Here is a 16,609-nt window from a genome sequence, read left to right as displayed (position 1 = left end):
TAAAGTTATACAAGAGAAGATGAAAAGCAAGGTATGTGACTTTATTTATATGCTAACTATCCATCTAACACAGCAAATTGTAACAGCTAGTGGCTGCAGTAACATAAAAAATCCAAAGCTCTATTTTCTAGCCTGCTAACCTGCAGATTTTATTTTGGAAATACTAATTCCACCTCACAACAGTCTACACCCTTTACCAGTTTAAAGGAATAAAAATCTGCAGACAGTAATTCCAGATGAGATTTTTCTATTGTCTTTTATTTTTGCAACAAAAGACATAAAAGCCATAAGCCATCTTTGCCATTGCAAGCAGATTTGTAATAAATACAAAGTATTTTTCAACAGTAACTCTCAGTAGGCTGCAGAGACTTTTTTTTAAAGGCAGAAATATAGTTTTCATAATAAAAAGTGATACTACTTTAAATTATGGACAATAGCTTAAAAAAAAAAGACTATAAAGACTACTACAAACCAGAAGTCAGATTGGTATGGCTGAAAATGCACTTGTATTATCTGAGAGATGAAAAGCCCAATACAACTTCCCCTACTTTGTACCAGCCAAAGGAACAAATAACTTTCTTTACAAATGAGATCAGAAAACAAGCAAGAGATAGGATCAGACTGTTTCAGATTCATTAAAAGCTAGGTAAGTCTCGGCTGCATTTCATCTGGGACTGCTCCATTAATGGGCACCATTCTGAAGGTAAGTAAACACTATTGAATACATCTGATAATTGGAAAAGGAAGTTGGATTTAACTTTTCAGCCAGATAGAAGTCTGGGGATAAATGCATCAAGAAACTCCTCTGAGTAATTCAGCAATACACACAAGACAATATTTTAATTTCCACATTGGAAAATAGAAAAGGACCACATTCAGAACTGAAAATTCAGACAAAATGAATTTCAAACAGAATACAGACTCTTTCTTTAACTATTGGAATCCTGATATTTTGCATCAGTTGCTGCTTGAAATAAATTTAGAGTGGGGGCAGGGAAGGACACAGGCTGCTTAACTGCAATCTCGTCTCCAACAAGTCTGTAAGGCTACGAACAGAAAAAGTTATTCCCCCAAATCCCAGTTGGCTGTAAAATGGAACAAGCGAGAATGCCAGCTCTGTTGAGTCACGATGCATGGCTTGTTTCAGAAAAGCACTTAGAGAAAAGATGCATTCCATATATTCCTTATGTGGCTGCACTAAAAAAAATATAAATCCAACACTATTCCAGAATTATGGGAGTTTTGACCTTGTTTATTTCTCCAACAGTTGCTGCATTACAAGAATATATTTTAACTCCAAAAATTAAACTCCAAGTAGAATAACAAAAGCATTTTAAAAAGAAGCAGCAAAGCTAGCCTTTGTCTAGTGTGCTGCCTTTTTTTTTTTTCATTTTTTTTTAAGCTGTCTACAACATAACGATGTGCACCACGATCTGAAAATCTTGCAAATCTGTACTGATTTTTGGCTACGAGAGAGTTAAATTGGGAGTTGGGAGTGGACACAGCTGAGACAGCTGAGCCCAACTGACCAAACATACGTCCCATACCATACGACATCATGCTCAGCAATAAAACTGGGAGCAGTGGAGTTTTGACAGGGCTGCCATTGCTTCGGGATGTTCAGAGTGACAGCGTTCATCTTCCCATGTAACCATTACTTGGGATAGAGCTTTTCTGGAGAAGGCTGAAAACCTGCCTGCTGATAGGAAGCAGAGAATTCTATGTTTTCCTTAGCTTGCTTCCACAGGTTTTGCTTTACCTACTAAGCTGGTCTTTCTCTCAGCCCACAAGTTCTCACTTTTACCTTTCCAATTCTCTCCCCCATCCAACTAGGGGGGTGGGGGGAGGGAGGGGTGACCAAAGGGCTGCATGGTTCTCATCTGCCTTCTGGGGTTAAATCTCAACAACATCTTAATACTGATTCAGATCGGACAATGACTACACTAGAGGAATTTTGACATTTCGAAAAAAATTCTTTGAAGTATTTTTCACAAGTTAATGTTAGTCATGCAAATACATACTAATGATGGCAGATAAGAAGGAACATGAAATAGGGTGTTAGTATCAGCACAGTTGGGATGATGATCTGTTAGGATGTAGATTAGATTCTCCAGAATCCCAATACTCAATAGCAGAGAAATGAAACCAAATGTGTTAAGATATTTAAGCTACAAAGAAAGAAACAATCCTGCTATGACTTTGGCTTTCCACTTCTGTTTTTCATATTAGAATGAGCTGTTTTGGTTTAGAACTGGCACCTTGTAGAAGCCGAGAGAAGCAACTCTTTAACATTTTCCTCTAGGAAGCCCACTTTTACCAAATCATTTTCCTGTTGGGCTTGTGATCGCAGATGAGAGCACAAGAGTTTTGTGGAGGGAGGTTACATGCCCACTAAGTAATTACAAGGTATGAACCACCAACAGAGTTTGTTACTGTTTCATGCATCAAGGACAATGAACACTGTAGTTCTTATATGGAACAATAAGTCATTAAAAGGTAAAAAATAATCCCTTAAGAATCAGAGGGAGTCAAAAAAACAGTTCCAAGAATGTAATCCCCTTTCTAAGGACTACTAGCCACGCAAAGGCTGTCTTTGCATTAGGGATTGAACTACTTGGAGCACGAGCTGGAAAGCAGAAAACAGCTGATTATAGCTTATAATTGAACTAAAATAACAGGATAACAGGCAAGGCTCTTATAAAACTGTTCTTCCTTTAGATAAAAAATTCACTGGTTGACAATGAGTCCTACAACATTTAATTTTAATTTGTCAATTCAAGTAGGGTTTATCCAGTCACAACCATTTTAATTACAGTGCCTTATTTCCTAGGAAAGAATTTCCTAGAACTTCTTTTGGGAAGTCTCTGCCTTTGGACAGTTTAGGAATTAACATTCCAGATTTCTGACTTGTGGTCATTCAAATATTGCTGAAAGGCAACTACTAAATGTCTAACTGGCTAAAGGAATTTCACTTTTTTTTTTAACCAGTGAAGTTATCCACAATAAGTTCTCATAACTAAGAAAGCTGTGGAGTTTACTTGTTTCAAATCCAGTTCGCATTTTTTCTATGCACAAACTCTGCGTATATGAAGGACTGGAAAGAGAAAGCATACAGGAGTACAGTCATTACCTGCCTCTAGTGACCAAATTCAGTTCCCCATAAATTTTGCATTTTCAGCAAGTTTTAGATCCATTCATACACTTCCGAGCAGAAGCTCCCCACAAAATAACCTCCATTTTATTTTTCGCAAGTTTTCTGAATGCTTAAAAATATTTTTCTCTAGCTGTTATTGTTGAAGTGAACTCTTTTGACACATAAGTCATTGATATTCTAGATTAACTCTCAGAGGTCCCACAGAACAGTCCCACAATACCATCAGACCTCTTCTGCCCTGAAATTTTGCTGCTACATGTCATGTTTTGATATATGAAATACCAGCTTTATTTTTAACTACATTATGATTTCTTTCCTGTATGTCATCATTAACAGTAATTCAGATTATATCATTCCAAAAAAGATGTTATTTTTAAGAAAATCTGCTTGAGAAAGTAAGTTTTGTTTTGGGGGTTTTTTTTGGTTTTTTTTTTTTTTGGGACTTCAGTTGACAAAGGATATCTATACCCAAACAGTTACTTCTGCTCCAAAGAGATGCAGGTACAGATCTCATCCTAAAAAAGATCCCATTTCAGTTTGTGCTTTAATTATTCAAAGCTTTTGGTTTACTTGGGCCTGTGTATACACACACAGACATTTCTTAAAGCTTTAACAAATATCTCAGTTTGAAAAGAACAGGCTACCAAAATACTAAGGAAAAATATTTAACTAAAAATAGAAAAAGGAATATATCACTCTATTAACAGATGTTACGGCCAATTACACTAACAGTCAATGGTAAGATTGCTAGTTAAGATGTATTGCTGCCAAAATCCCATTCACAAGAATGTAAGAATTTACTGTAGTAATAATGTTAGTTTTGTTTTCTTACCAAAGAAATGCTAAAAAAAAGGCAGCTTGTGCCTTTAACATTTAAAAGGATTATACTCAGATTAAAATTTACACTGCTTCTTTCTCCAAACATCACAGCAGTGAAGGGAATAGGAGTGTGAAGGATAGGATAGTGAAGGAATATTTAGGAGCAACAAACTGCATCCTTCCCAAAAACTAGGCAACAGAATATAGAATGAACTGGATAGCTCTCAATGTCGAATATCAATTCGATATTCATCACAATCTTTTGGTATTCTTCAGAGCTAATCCACTGAGTTTCAGGAGTCATAATCAAAGTCTCAGATCATTGGAGTGATCAAAATGAAGTATTTTCTAACAGATAAAACAGCACCTATATCTAAACCATAGAGACCAAGCGGAGATGGTTGAAGATTCAGGAGACTACTCTTCTCACACTGAATAGTAGGGGACCATTACGCATATAAGTTGCGTAAAAGTTGGTATTTTCTTGCCAACATGGCTTCCTACTCTTAATTTTAAATACTTGTCTCAGATTATTCAGTTTGTTTTGAATACACCCATTCCCAGGGAGTAACTACTCTTATGACTGTATCACAGTTTGTTGGAAGAACTACGCAGTAATTAACCAATACATTTAGACTCAGGAAGCACTGCCGAGTGCGGACCCAGTGAAGAGCAGATACTTACTCTTCATAGAGTACAGGAAAGGTATTTTGGTACTTGAGGGAAGCAAACAAACAAAACCCAAGAAACATTAGTTTGAGCCCAGAGGTCTGTTATCTTGACCGGGTCTTGATGTTCGCTGGAAAAATCACAGGTTTGGGAAAATTATCTTGGTAAACCTCAGGGAATCAATACAAGTGATTAAAGTTTCTAAGTTGGATGGGAGAGGGTTTATTATTTTTTTTAATAGTTCAAAGTACCGACCCATAAAATAAAAATTAAAAAAAAGATACCAAGTAACAGATACTCGAGGAGAACAGGAGCACCAAAAGAAAAAGAATTCTTCAAAGACTTCACACTGTGGAAGCGTATCACTACTTTCTGCTGTTGATGCTGAAAGGGATTTAAAAAGAAGCTTCAGGGAAGATACATAAGGCAGGATGGATGAGGTGACTGCCAGTATAAATGTTAATGCTGGGTGTGAGCAGAAAGCTTTGAGAATTCAAAGAACAAAAGAAAAAAGGAAGCATGCCCTGAGGGCAGGTAGGATAGAGGGACGTGCAAGAGCTCTTCCTTTGGCAAAGAAAACCTTCTGCTGTAGAACAGAGGTCAAGGAAAGGTACTAGCGTACATCAAGTTCAGTACATCTTGCTTGTTGTTTAAACACTGTCCACCAATTCTACATTACAACATGCAGTGAGAAACAACAAAAACAACCACAATAAGTAAATAAATCAAGATAGCTTAAAACAAATCAAGGATTTTGAGGGCAGTTTAATGTTTAGCAGCAGACACTACTGTAGCAAAATATATGCTAAAAATCAAGACATTTCATTTTACATTGATGACTAACAATGTAATTCGAATTAAGATTTTCTACCTATATTTAATTTTCCACTCTTGACAATGGTATTTCCTGAATGGCAGGACACGATAGTTTAGTAGAAGACCAACTATGCAACAGTTCTGCCATGTATTACTCAAATTAAGTATACACATGTATAACACTTCACATATTGATGTCATTTAAAGAGTATTTTTCTGTATTTCCAACCACACGCAAGTGTTCTGTATGGGAGAAATGCTTCTGACTTTCCAAAGAATATTACTACAATGATGTAGCAATGCTGAATTTTCATTTCTGCTTGTAGCCCTCTGTCCTGGTTTCAGCAGGGAAAGAGTTAATTTTATGTCTAGTGATTGCTGTGAAAGGAATTCTAACAATGAATGAATGTCAATAATGCATACTGGTTTAGTTGTTGCTAAGCAGTGTTTGTACTTTTCAAGGACTCTTTTCAGTTTCCCATAGATGCCCAAGAAGGAGCTTAGACCAAACAATGGAATGGTCAATAGAATATTCTGTACAATAGGCATCCTGCTTGGTATATAAATAGGGGTTGGTCGTGGGGTGTAAACCATGATCAGTCCTTGGGTTGTTGCCCATTCACAGGGCAGCAATATTGACTTGTCATTATTATTGTTTTCCTTTTCTGTTATTATTTCTATAAAATAGTATTTATCTCAACCCACGAGGTTTTGGGGGTTTTTTGTTGTGGTTGGTTGGTTTTGGGGTTTTTTTTTCCACCCATTTCACCTCCTTTTCTGCCTCTTCTCCCTGCCTTTCTGAGGGAAGGGGGAGAACTTTGTGAGCAGCTGCATGATCCTAGCCACCAGCTGGGGCCAAACTGCAACACCCTCAAGGCACCTTTTTTAAAAGAGTTTGTTAGTCTCGTTTTAGAAAATAGGAATTATACTGATTTTAATGGGGAATTAAAGAAAATTGCACGTGACAAGTATTTTTTTTATTCTCCCCACAAAGCCCAAATGTATTTTATTTTAAATGTAAAGCACTGTCAACTAAAAAAACCAAACACAACCACACATTATCGAAACAGGATCTATCTCTCAATTCCCCAATCCCATCGCTTAAAACTTACATTTAATTGTTACCCAAAAGTGAGGATAATGGTCAATAAATCATTTAGCAGATGAAACAAGTTGACAGATTCCATAAACGGAATTAAGTACTTTTGAAATTTATAATTCTTTTTACTGTTATAATCTTGTGCTTGAAAATCCCACAGGCAATTTTATTTCCAGAAAATAAGAATAATTCAAGCTTCCACCTATACCAGAATTTTAGAGTGTAGATTTGATCACTGAGGAAGATGGAAGTATTATCAGGTAAAATACCTGAGATTCTCAGAAAGGGCTATATAAGTCTGGTGAAGTAATGATATAGTAAAGAAACCTGCATTTCAACCTAAGAACTCAGTCAGTGCCCAACTACATCGGTGTCTTGTTAAAACTCGATGGCTCTCACTGGTCTACTACCACAAAATCAAATTTAGCTAAGTATTACTATTCATGTGGTATGTGGGTGCCAGCTGGCTAAGTCAGCCAGGTACAAATAATCTTCAAGGGCTTAAAGCATTGGAATGTGGTTTCCTACCTTCATTGTTAAGTTATATATTCTGAAAAGACAAAGGATCTGATTATGCCATCGCTGGACAAGAAGTGAGGTCATAAATCAAGAATATACTCAATAAAATGCATAGATCAGAATCTCAGCCCAGGGAATGTGACGTAGTGTTCTCTCTCTCTGCTAGGGACACCAGTGTGGGTGTAGCTTCAGAGGCTGTCAGTAAGTCTTGAAGTGACTCACGTGCCTCCTTTCCTAGTTCAGTGCCCTACCCTCATTCACCAGGGAATTCAAGTCCAAAAGAGTCTCTGCAGACAGCAGTGGTGAAACCTGCCGATAGCATCCTCAATAGCAGAGGCTCAACACAGAGCATGTCACCCGGTACTAAGTCTTTTAAAACATAAGTAATTCTTGTCAAAACACTAGCTTTCCCCTCCATGATCACATTTAAAATACTGACTTTCAGTTGCAGAGCTACCTTTGAAGACACTAATCAAACTTTTTTTTTTTGAAATTGCATGAAAGTAACAATCCTCATTAGAAAAAGTTTTCTTATTCAGAAGAAAGGGTGGCCTGTCAAAAGAATTAAAAACACAACTACAAAAACCCCTTAGTTTTGCAGTCTCCCAGAATATGTAAAGTTTATGTAAATTAGTGTCTTCATTAGTCCTAATATTTGAATTTTTCAGACTTCCTTCATCTGCTGCCATGAGACAAGTGGTGCAATTCCACAACTCCTTTGCGTATTAATGCAAAGCTTTTTTTTTCCCCTGTCCCCAGTCTGTTCGAATTCCTTGAATTTTGAATATTGTGGACTTTCCAACTTATATACAAAAATTTCTGTTACAGAATCACTCCTGCAGGTACCAATAAAAAAACCACAATTTTTTTTAAGCATACTGTCCTTGTCAGTTGACACACAGTTAAAACTTCTCTCCAATTAACGTGTTTAAAACGGCATTTCTCAAACTGCACTTTATGACCCCATAGTGTCCCAAACTCTTAGATGGCAACAGTCAGTAGCACTTCAATCCTCCCTACACTTCGAGCTGAAGAGTAATTCACTTACTCCAGAGAAGAATGAAAGAGTATACTGGCTACCGGTATAACTAGATATTTTTAGTAAAAGCAGACCAGCTTAGGGATGGGTAGCCAGCAGAGCAATCATAAAGACTTCCAGTGACTGGTAACATCTGGTCTGTCCCAGAGGAACTGATCACCTGCCTACTCACAAAATTACATACAGCACAGGAGCCAGAAGGGGCCACTATTTAAAACAAGTAGTTTAGGGAAGAGTTACAGGAGTTCTTAAACTATGGGGTTTCAGTAATTCGGTTGGCCATTGCAGCAGCAATCACCCTGAGCCTTCACAAAAAAACACCTAACCCCTCACTGCTACAAATCCTCCCCAAACCATCAGTCCCCACTGCATGTGTACGCACTGAGACACCGGCACTTGAGTGACATTCACCATTTCTTTCAGAGTTGGATGTCATATTTTGACGTCAGTTTAAAGCTCATGGACAATGGCAGGTTTACAGCGCTAAATCTGAAAGGGGGCAGTGTTGTTTAACCAGAAAGTGGTGCTATCTGTGAATGTTAATTACAGTTCTTCCTGCTGAGGTTTTTACAAGAAAGTAGGCCAGCAGGAAGTGTCATTATATTACAGCCTGTGGCTCTGTGCATGTGTTCCTAAGTTGACAGTCAAGAGACGTCCTTTAGCATTCTTCACTGTCTTTTTCCATATGAAAAATAAACTGCTCAGATCACAAGAAAGGATGAAATATGCTATCGTATGCATCTGCTAGAACAGCAAGATACAGGTACGTAAAAAGCAACTTCCTACTGGGGTAACAAAAACAGTTCCTGGTGTGTTTGTGAGGTCTGATATTCCTTTTTGACTGACTTAATAAAACTTATGAAGACTATTAAAATGAAACTTTCCTAGTTTTTCTTCACAGCCCTCATCTCAGTTTGAAAAAAAAAAAAAGAAAAGACTGATCAGTGGACTTATCAGGTGATAAGCATTTGGGAGACAACAGAAGGGAGGAAAAGCTAACAAGGAAAAATATACTGCTGAGCTATCCACATTGATCACAAAAAGCTCAAAACAAAAAAGTTGGAGTTACTCATATTTCCCCACCTCTGTCTTTTCACACTTAGGGAACCCAGTCAATGAGGATATTGATTGAAAAAATACTTTAAAACCACCATAATCTCAAAATATTAATCAAACACAAAACAAAAATATGCATCAATATGGAGCAAAGTTAGGTATTCTCAAGAAAGGAGGGTAAAGCTTCAAGGGACTTTGAATAGTTCCAGGAGAAAAAATAACCAAAGTTTATCAAGCATTTGAAGATATATTGGTCACCACTTTAGAGAAAGCCAAAGTAACTTAGAGATCACAGGTAGTGAATTTAGACAGTTGCAAATGCTAGTCCTAGTGAAAAGCTACAATCAAAGCATACTACTTCCTAGATTCAAAGTTCCTGTGTCAATGCCACTGATAAAACTATATTGCTTTAAATTCTATTACTTAACTGTGTACGCAACTTCTCCAGAATAAACACTTCCAATAAACCATTATACCTATGAAAACTTGGATTTTTTAATGATTAAAAAAAAAAGCAGTGGGAAAAAAAAAAAAGGAAAACCACCACACACTCAGTTTGAAAGCAGTCCTGAAGTTACGCTCAGAACACCCTCATTATCCAACAACGCTAGGCAACTGACTTAATACCACTCTATTTAGTATTTTTCCCAAAGTTTGCAGATCTCATAAAACCTTTTGTACAACTCAATATATTAAAGAAATGGTATCAGTACATTTCATGAGCTTAATTCTTGGTAGACACTACAATACATTAAAAGCTTGGCCTTATTTTTTCCAGAACTATACTGCCATCATTGTCGTCTAAAGTATTCCATGGAACCAGTTTTAAACTAGGTTTTCCTGGTTTTTTTTTTTTTTAAATTTATACGTACACATGTATTTTTGTTGTCATTGTTGCTCTAATTTTCCACAAGAACATTAGTGATTGATTTTCAAGACCAGTTAGTATCCATATCTCCTCATTTTATACCTCGTAAGTTAAGCATTGCCTAAAGAAGTGGTCAAAAGAAGTCATTTAGTAAATAATAAGAAAACCATTTAAATGCAATCATTTCTGAATCCAGCTTTGGAAGCCCGACAAATTGAATTTAAAATTCCAGCATAAATTAAAGTACTAGTTTAAAGTAAATTTCAAAAATCAAGACTATGCCCATGATGTGGTAACATTTAATTATGCTATTAAAGAAAAGAGTTATGCAATTTTCACCGATGATTCAAGCCCCAAACAATGAAAACATCACATTTCAACATGAAAAACACCGAGCAAGTAAAATAAAGACCTGGTAGGAAGAGAGGTCTTACCTTCATAGATAGCTTTGAAGCCTTGAGCACTGACAGCAAAATCTGTGGTGAAACAGAGGGTGAGGATAGAACCCGTGCTCACAATAGATGATGGAAGCTGAAATCCAGATAACCTGTGCAATGAAAAGGCACAAATTATTATAACCTTTAAAATAGAAAAAGTAAAGCACATCAGTGGGTGTGATGAGCATTATGATGGGCATCCTATTTCCTACCTAAACTGCTAATACATTACGCTCTTTACCTTGACACAGCCTCTGCAGAATTTCAAACATGTTCTTCAGCTTTTTTACCCTCCTATTTTAACACATTTGTGCAGTCTCCAATACAGAACATTGAAAGACAGACCTGTTTGCATTTGCTGAAGATAAAGAATTTTTTGACAGGATTCATTTCAAGATGAAGACTGGTAAATTTAGGACACCTGGAAGGAGATAACACAGGTCTTGACTCACACAGAGATACCTAGTGGTATTTGAGATAGCATGGACTACCCTGTTTGTCCTCCAGCTGCTTCTTCAGAAGCAGCATGGATCTTAATGTCATATTCATTAGCTGTCCAGAAAACAATAAAACTTTCAACAGCTTCAGAAAAATTACCTTACATTTCCCACCTTATTACCAATCTTATCTTTACCTTAAAATCAGTATTGTAATGTAATTATAATGTATTCAAAATTCTGTTTTGTATATAATCTCCCCAAATAAATGTTTTTATTTATTTGGAGAATAAAACAGATGAAAAAAAAATGTTTACACCCTTTACTGAAGACAATTTGTTAGACCTGGCTGTTAGTAGTAAGACATCTGTTTCTTAATGATTAATTTTGCATAAGTAAGACTTAAGACATCATTACTGTCCCATAAACCCCAAACTATACTGTCAGCTTACATCACTAGCTATGTTCTGCACTTTGCAACAGGGGTGATCCACTGGATAGAGGACAACATACCACAACGCCACCTTTTGTTCATATTTCACCCTAAAAGAGCTTCTTGAATTCAGACATTGAAACAGCTCATAAAAACCAAAACCAACCAACCAAATAAACAAAAAACCCACGAAAACTACCAACAAACAAAAAACCAAACAAAAAGCTCCCCACACAAAAAACTCTTTCATATATTTTTAATCTGGATGGTTAAGGCAATCCATGCCTTGAAAAAAAAAAACACAAACCCCTGCCTTTGAAATTTATTGTACAACGATGCCACAGTTCATTAATTGGCATCTGGAACTGCAGAACATAAATAATTGTAAACAACATACTAGTACAGCAGTATCACTGAACTAGAAGTTCTTTGTAAAATTAGGCTTATTTAGGACCTCTGTCATAGATAAAAACATGCTTGAATTATACCAGTCAGGTGGTTCCCCATCGCTTTCCAATTTTAAGCTCTGGAAAACAAATAGACTCCGATGAGTCAGAGATCAAAGTGTGGAAAGCTTTAAATACAGCTGGAGGCATACAGTCAAGGTAACATAAGTCAGCAAAAAGCTTTCTGCAATTTTTTCCTTTGTTTTTAAACAACATTAGCACATAGAAGACAATTAGCTGTTTGCTCTCATCTTTTCACCTTCTGTGTACCTATCAACTTATTACTACTATTCCTTTCCACCTCATTTACTCCAATTCCAGAAATAACCAGGTTGATTTTTCCCCTCAAACTGCAGAACTACCATGAGGCTTGCTACATCTTATAGTCAGACTTTCACATGTTCTCTCACCTTCACTAGATGTTGGAGATTTTTAGGGAAACGTGCCTCTTGTTCTATTAAATAAATTAGAGTAGTTATCACTACATCTGGTGTTCTGTATGACAGTTCATTATTAATTTAGGGTATGTATTTTCTGATCTTACTTACACATCTCTTCCTTCTTTGAGAAGGGATTCAAAGAGTTCTGGCTTAAGGGGTTGTTTTGGGGTTTTTTTGACAACACTACAATATTTCCTGGATTGAACATTTTTTGCTGAAATACAGAAAACTAGCATGCATTGTAGGGGAAGAAAGAAAAATCAGGTTGAAACAGACAGAAGTATAGAAGCAGCTAGGCTGAACACACTACACAGCAGAACTAAAAAAAAAAAACAATAAAAAATATATACACACTAAAAACCACACACACCACAAAATATGACAAAAAAGACCAAAAAAAGTTATACCAATGCAGAACTACAAAGCTTTAGCTACCTCATTCCTGAAGAATGTTTTCTCCACTTGGCAGGGATTTGGTTCATATAAATCACCTCATTTGAGCAGTGATTGATATGAGCAGTGATTGGACACCCTGAGCTCTTGTTATCATTTCTAGACCCAACTGCTTTGATTCAGTCACGATAGTAAGTATCATTCCTACGATACAGATTCTTTATCTGCTCAATGATTAAAACGGTTTCTATAGTATCCTCCTTGAAATACTATCATTCTTTGGGTTGACATCGCAATTCCCGTTAAGGGAAGACAAATATATTCTTCTATGCCTTAAATCAGGGCACTTAAAGGTTTTACAGACATAGGAAAAGGCAAGTATCTGGTAAACTTCAAGGAATTAATACACTGACTTGAAATTTATTTTTTCAAATTCTTTATATTACAGTAATCCTAAAAAAGATTATGGAAAAGTCAGTTGAATGACTGACATCAATTTCTTCTACCTAGGTGTCTCTACAGTAACCTTGTTGCCTGAAATATTTCTGAAAGCCTCTTTTCGTAATATTCTAATATTCATAATATTCAGTGAGATCAAATGCCATGAAATTGAGTGCAAACAAAAACTAGACAGCAGATGAAAATCTGGAGTGTTATTCTTCAGGCATTTCCAGAATTAAAACACTGCTAGCCTATCAAGTCATTTTTCCCCCCTTTCTAGCATTTTTGCTAGGTTACAGATCATGAATCATAATGTGTTTTGCACATTCATTTCATCATGCAGAAAAATCACACACCTTCACATGTTGCTTTACTTTGGAAATGTATCTTGGCAATTAATGTGTAGGCCTTTGCTGCAACCAGAAAGGGAACTGTTTAGACAGACAAGTGTGTGTGCTAAGAAAGCAGAATCATTTCAAGTCCCTCTGCTAATAAAACTGTCATTTGATAAACTTGCACTACTTCATACTGAGCATATGGCAATACTTTAAGTTTAAAATATTGCTACTTCCTTAAGTTTCAGTAGCATGAATATGCACAAAACGCACGTGTGAAAATACTTTTTAACCACAGATGGAACATATTTGGCTTGTCTATAAAGAAAAAACAGAACCTGTAATAGGAAACAGTGGTACATCAGTAGCGAGTTCAGCCTCTGTTTGAGGGGAAGAAAACCACCACATTTCATTCTACATTGTCATTTCATGGACCTTGACATTCAGCCATTTCTAGTGATAAGACCTATAGAGTTGTTAGGGGTTTTTTTCAATAACATACCTAGCAGGTCCACCTGGCTCTGCTCAGAACTTTTCCACCCTCCATTTGTGATGGCAGATTTTGGTACTCCCTGGTAATAAACAGCACAACAAGTCCTCAGGGGGAGTGTCAATATGGGTCAGGGTCTGTAGCAAATGGTGTGCAAGAAGAGACTGAAAGAATGGTTTTGTTGAGCCCTTAAAAGATGACAACTAAGGGGCAAAGCTTTCTGCTGTCTTCACCTGCCTATTGGAGTAGTACAGAAAAAGACAGAGCCAGGTTCTTCTGGGAAGCGCACAAAGGATGGGAAGCAACAGGCAAAGTGCAACAAGAGAAATTTCAGGTTTTTTTTATAAAAAAACCCAGATAGTGGTCAAATACCAGACTCATTGCCCAGAGAGGAGCTGGTACCTCCATCCTTGGAGACACTGGTAACTTGACAGAGCACTAAACAGCAGCATCTATCATCAAATTTGGCTCCGATGCCAGCAGGAGACAAGATCAGACAACCATAGTATCTCCTAACCCAAGATATTCAATGAATTCATGACCCATAAGGCAGGCATAGGCAGAGTCCCTACCATAAGCAGCTGCTTCAAGAAAAATGAGAATACTTAGCAGTTTCTGAAGAAACACATAAGTAGAATTGGATCAACTTAAGTTTTAGATTATTTGTGTAAGTTTATTAGAGAGTGAATCTTTGCTGAGTGTAGTTAAGAAATTTTAACAAGTCCCAGCTGTTCATGCTGAAGCTGATAGGCCTTCAAGAAAACACTTACAGCTGAACTGATTTTCACAGGTGTTTCAAAGATATCCTTGAAAAAAGAACAGCTCCAATTCTCTTCCCTCCAATAAGAACCATTACATTCTTGTTCCCAGAGTCACTAGATTTTTTTGTATTTTTATTTATTTAAATGTTTTGCACTGCCCTCATGGTTGAAATGGCCAAATGAAGCTTTCCAGAATAGCTCTATCACTAACAGCTATCCAGCATGAACAGTCTCAAATGATCAGACCACTTCAAGTATGTGCTGATTTCACAATTGAAAAAAAAAAAACCCACACCAATGTGCACATGCAGTAGAAAAATAGAAGCATTCTTGCCATTTTATTTGCTAGCTTATTCATACAGCTGCCTACTGTACAGAGTGGTGTGTGCACATTATCATCTGTGACAAAATTTTGTCAAGGTTTAACAAGTTTATTTGGGAAATTTAAGATATTAAAAAAACCAAAACCACATCTTAGAGCAAGGAGAGGACTCTGCACCCATAGGGACTGAATGTTTTTTCAAATTTGTCCAATGATATCTATGAAGAAATATTGTTATCATTAGAAGGAGAATCAGACCTGTTAGATATTTTTAGAATTGTGCCTGATATACATACACACATATATATACACGAACACATATCTACATCTGAGCTCTGCTCATACATCTGTACAGCTTGTTCCCAGAAACAGTCTCAGAGGAAGTAGCCAGAATCCATTTGGCTAAGACAAAACATTCTTGCCTGAAATTAGCTAACAGATGTCTCTTGCAACAGCTATCAGCCAAAAGGATCAATGTTATTAATAACAAGGTAAAGTATAAGCCTAAGTTTCAATGAATTATCCCCAAAGCAATTTTAGGCAAAAAACAGCAAATAGTAAAATCTGAGATTATTTCCCTACCCTCAAAAATCTGTAGAAGGAGCAAATGTAACATTTCTCTGAATTTATTATTAAGTGATATAGGTCATTAAGTGTTATATGAAATACCAAAGAGCTGCCTGCCATCAATGTCATACCCTTTTAAGGTTTTAACTACCATTGTTAAAATTGTCATTTGATGTAGAAAAGCTCATTCCATATCAAACTTGCCAAACCACATGAAAATGCAAAGTTATCAGTGGGTACCACCTCAAAGATTGTGCTTATCAACCACAGATCAGAACGTGAGGCAAGCTGAAGTCTCTTAAGGACTAAAGCTTTAAGCTATTCATTGCAGTTCTCCAGAAATACCTTACAGCATCACAGAACTCAAATACCACCTTTTGAACATTTTCAGTGTGTTGTACTTAGTATCTCATATTTGACTTAACTGGGAATTATCCTAGAACTGTATTGTCAATAAAAATCAGGCGAAACCCCTCTGTGTTTTAGGCATCCAACATCACCAACAGTCAATAACACATCTATGGTATTAGGAATCTGAAGAAAAAGCAATTAAGACATGACTCTCTGGATTCCTGGCATTTATTCCCAGTTGTATTGATGCATTTGGGGTAGGTTGACCTTTGCCAGCTGCTAGATCCCCACCCAGCCACTCTCTCACTGACGGTAAGATGATAATCTTCCTGGGTCAAGATAAAGACAAGCAGGTATCATCACGGGCAAAACTGACTTGGCTTGGGAAAAATGAGTTCAATTTATTGCCAATTAAAAAAAGTTTGGACAATGAAAAAAATATTAAAGCAAACCCCACCTCCCTTCTTCCCTGTCTCAGCTTCACTCCTTCATTCCCAACTCCTCTACCTCTCCTCTCCGGTGGTGCAGGGGTTGAGAAACAGGGTCAGCCCACAACAGCCCCTCTCTGCTGCTCTTTCCTCCTCCTCCTCACACATTTACAGTGTGGCCTCTCCACACCTGCTCCACCATGGGCCCTTCCATGGGCCACAGGGAGATCTCTGCCACAGTGCCTGCAGCACCTCCTCCCTCTCCTCTCACCTTGGTGCTCACAGAGCT

General features: G+C 37.0%; 1 protein-coding gene across 2 annotated transcripts in view; it reads right to left on the bottom strand.

The window, feature by feature from the left end:
- Positions 1 to 16,609, bottom strand: part of CSMD1 (CUB and Sushi multiple domains 1) — a 1,104,383-nt gene that overhangs the window by 746,487 nt on the left and 341,287 nt on the right. For both annotated transcript variants that reach the window (XM_014948981.1, XM_014948982.1), the window contains exon 3: positions 10,474 to 10,586. In XM_014948981.1, coding sequence (XP_014804467.1) covers positions 10,474 to 10,586 — 113 coding nt within the window. The remainder of the gene's footprint in view (positions 1 to 10,473; positions 10,587 to 16,609) is intronic.

The sequence above is a fragment of the Calidris pugnax genome, unplaced genomic scaffold, assembly GCF_001431845.1.
Source record: "Calidris pugnax isolate Ruff unplaced genomic scaffold, ASM143184v1 scaffold141, whole genome shotgun sequence".
Classification (NCBI taxonomy): Eukaryota; Metazoa; Chordata; class Aves; order Charadriiformes; family Scolopacidae; genus Calidris; species Calidris pugnax.
Note: the sequence above shows the minus strand (reverse complement) of the source record. Positions and strands in the feature narration are given on the sequence as shown.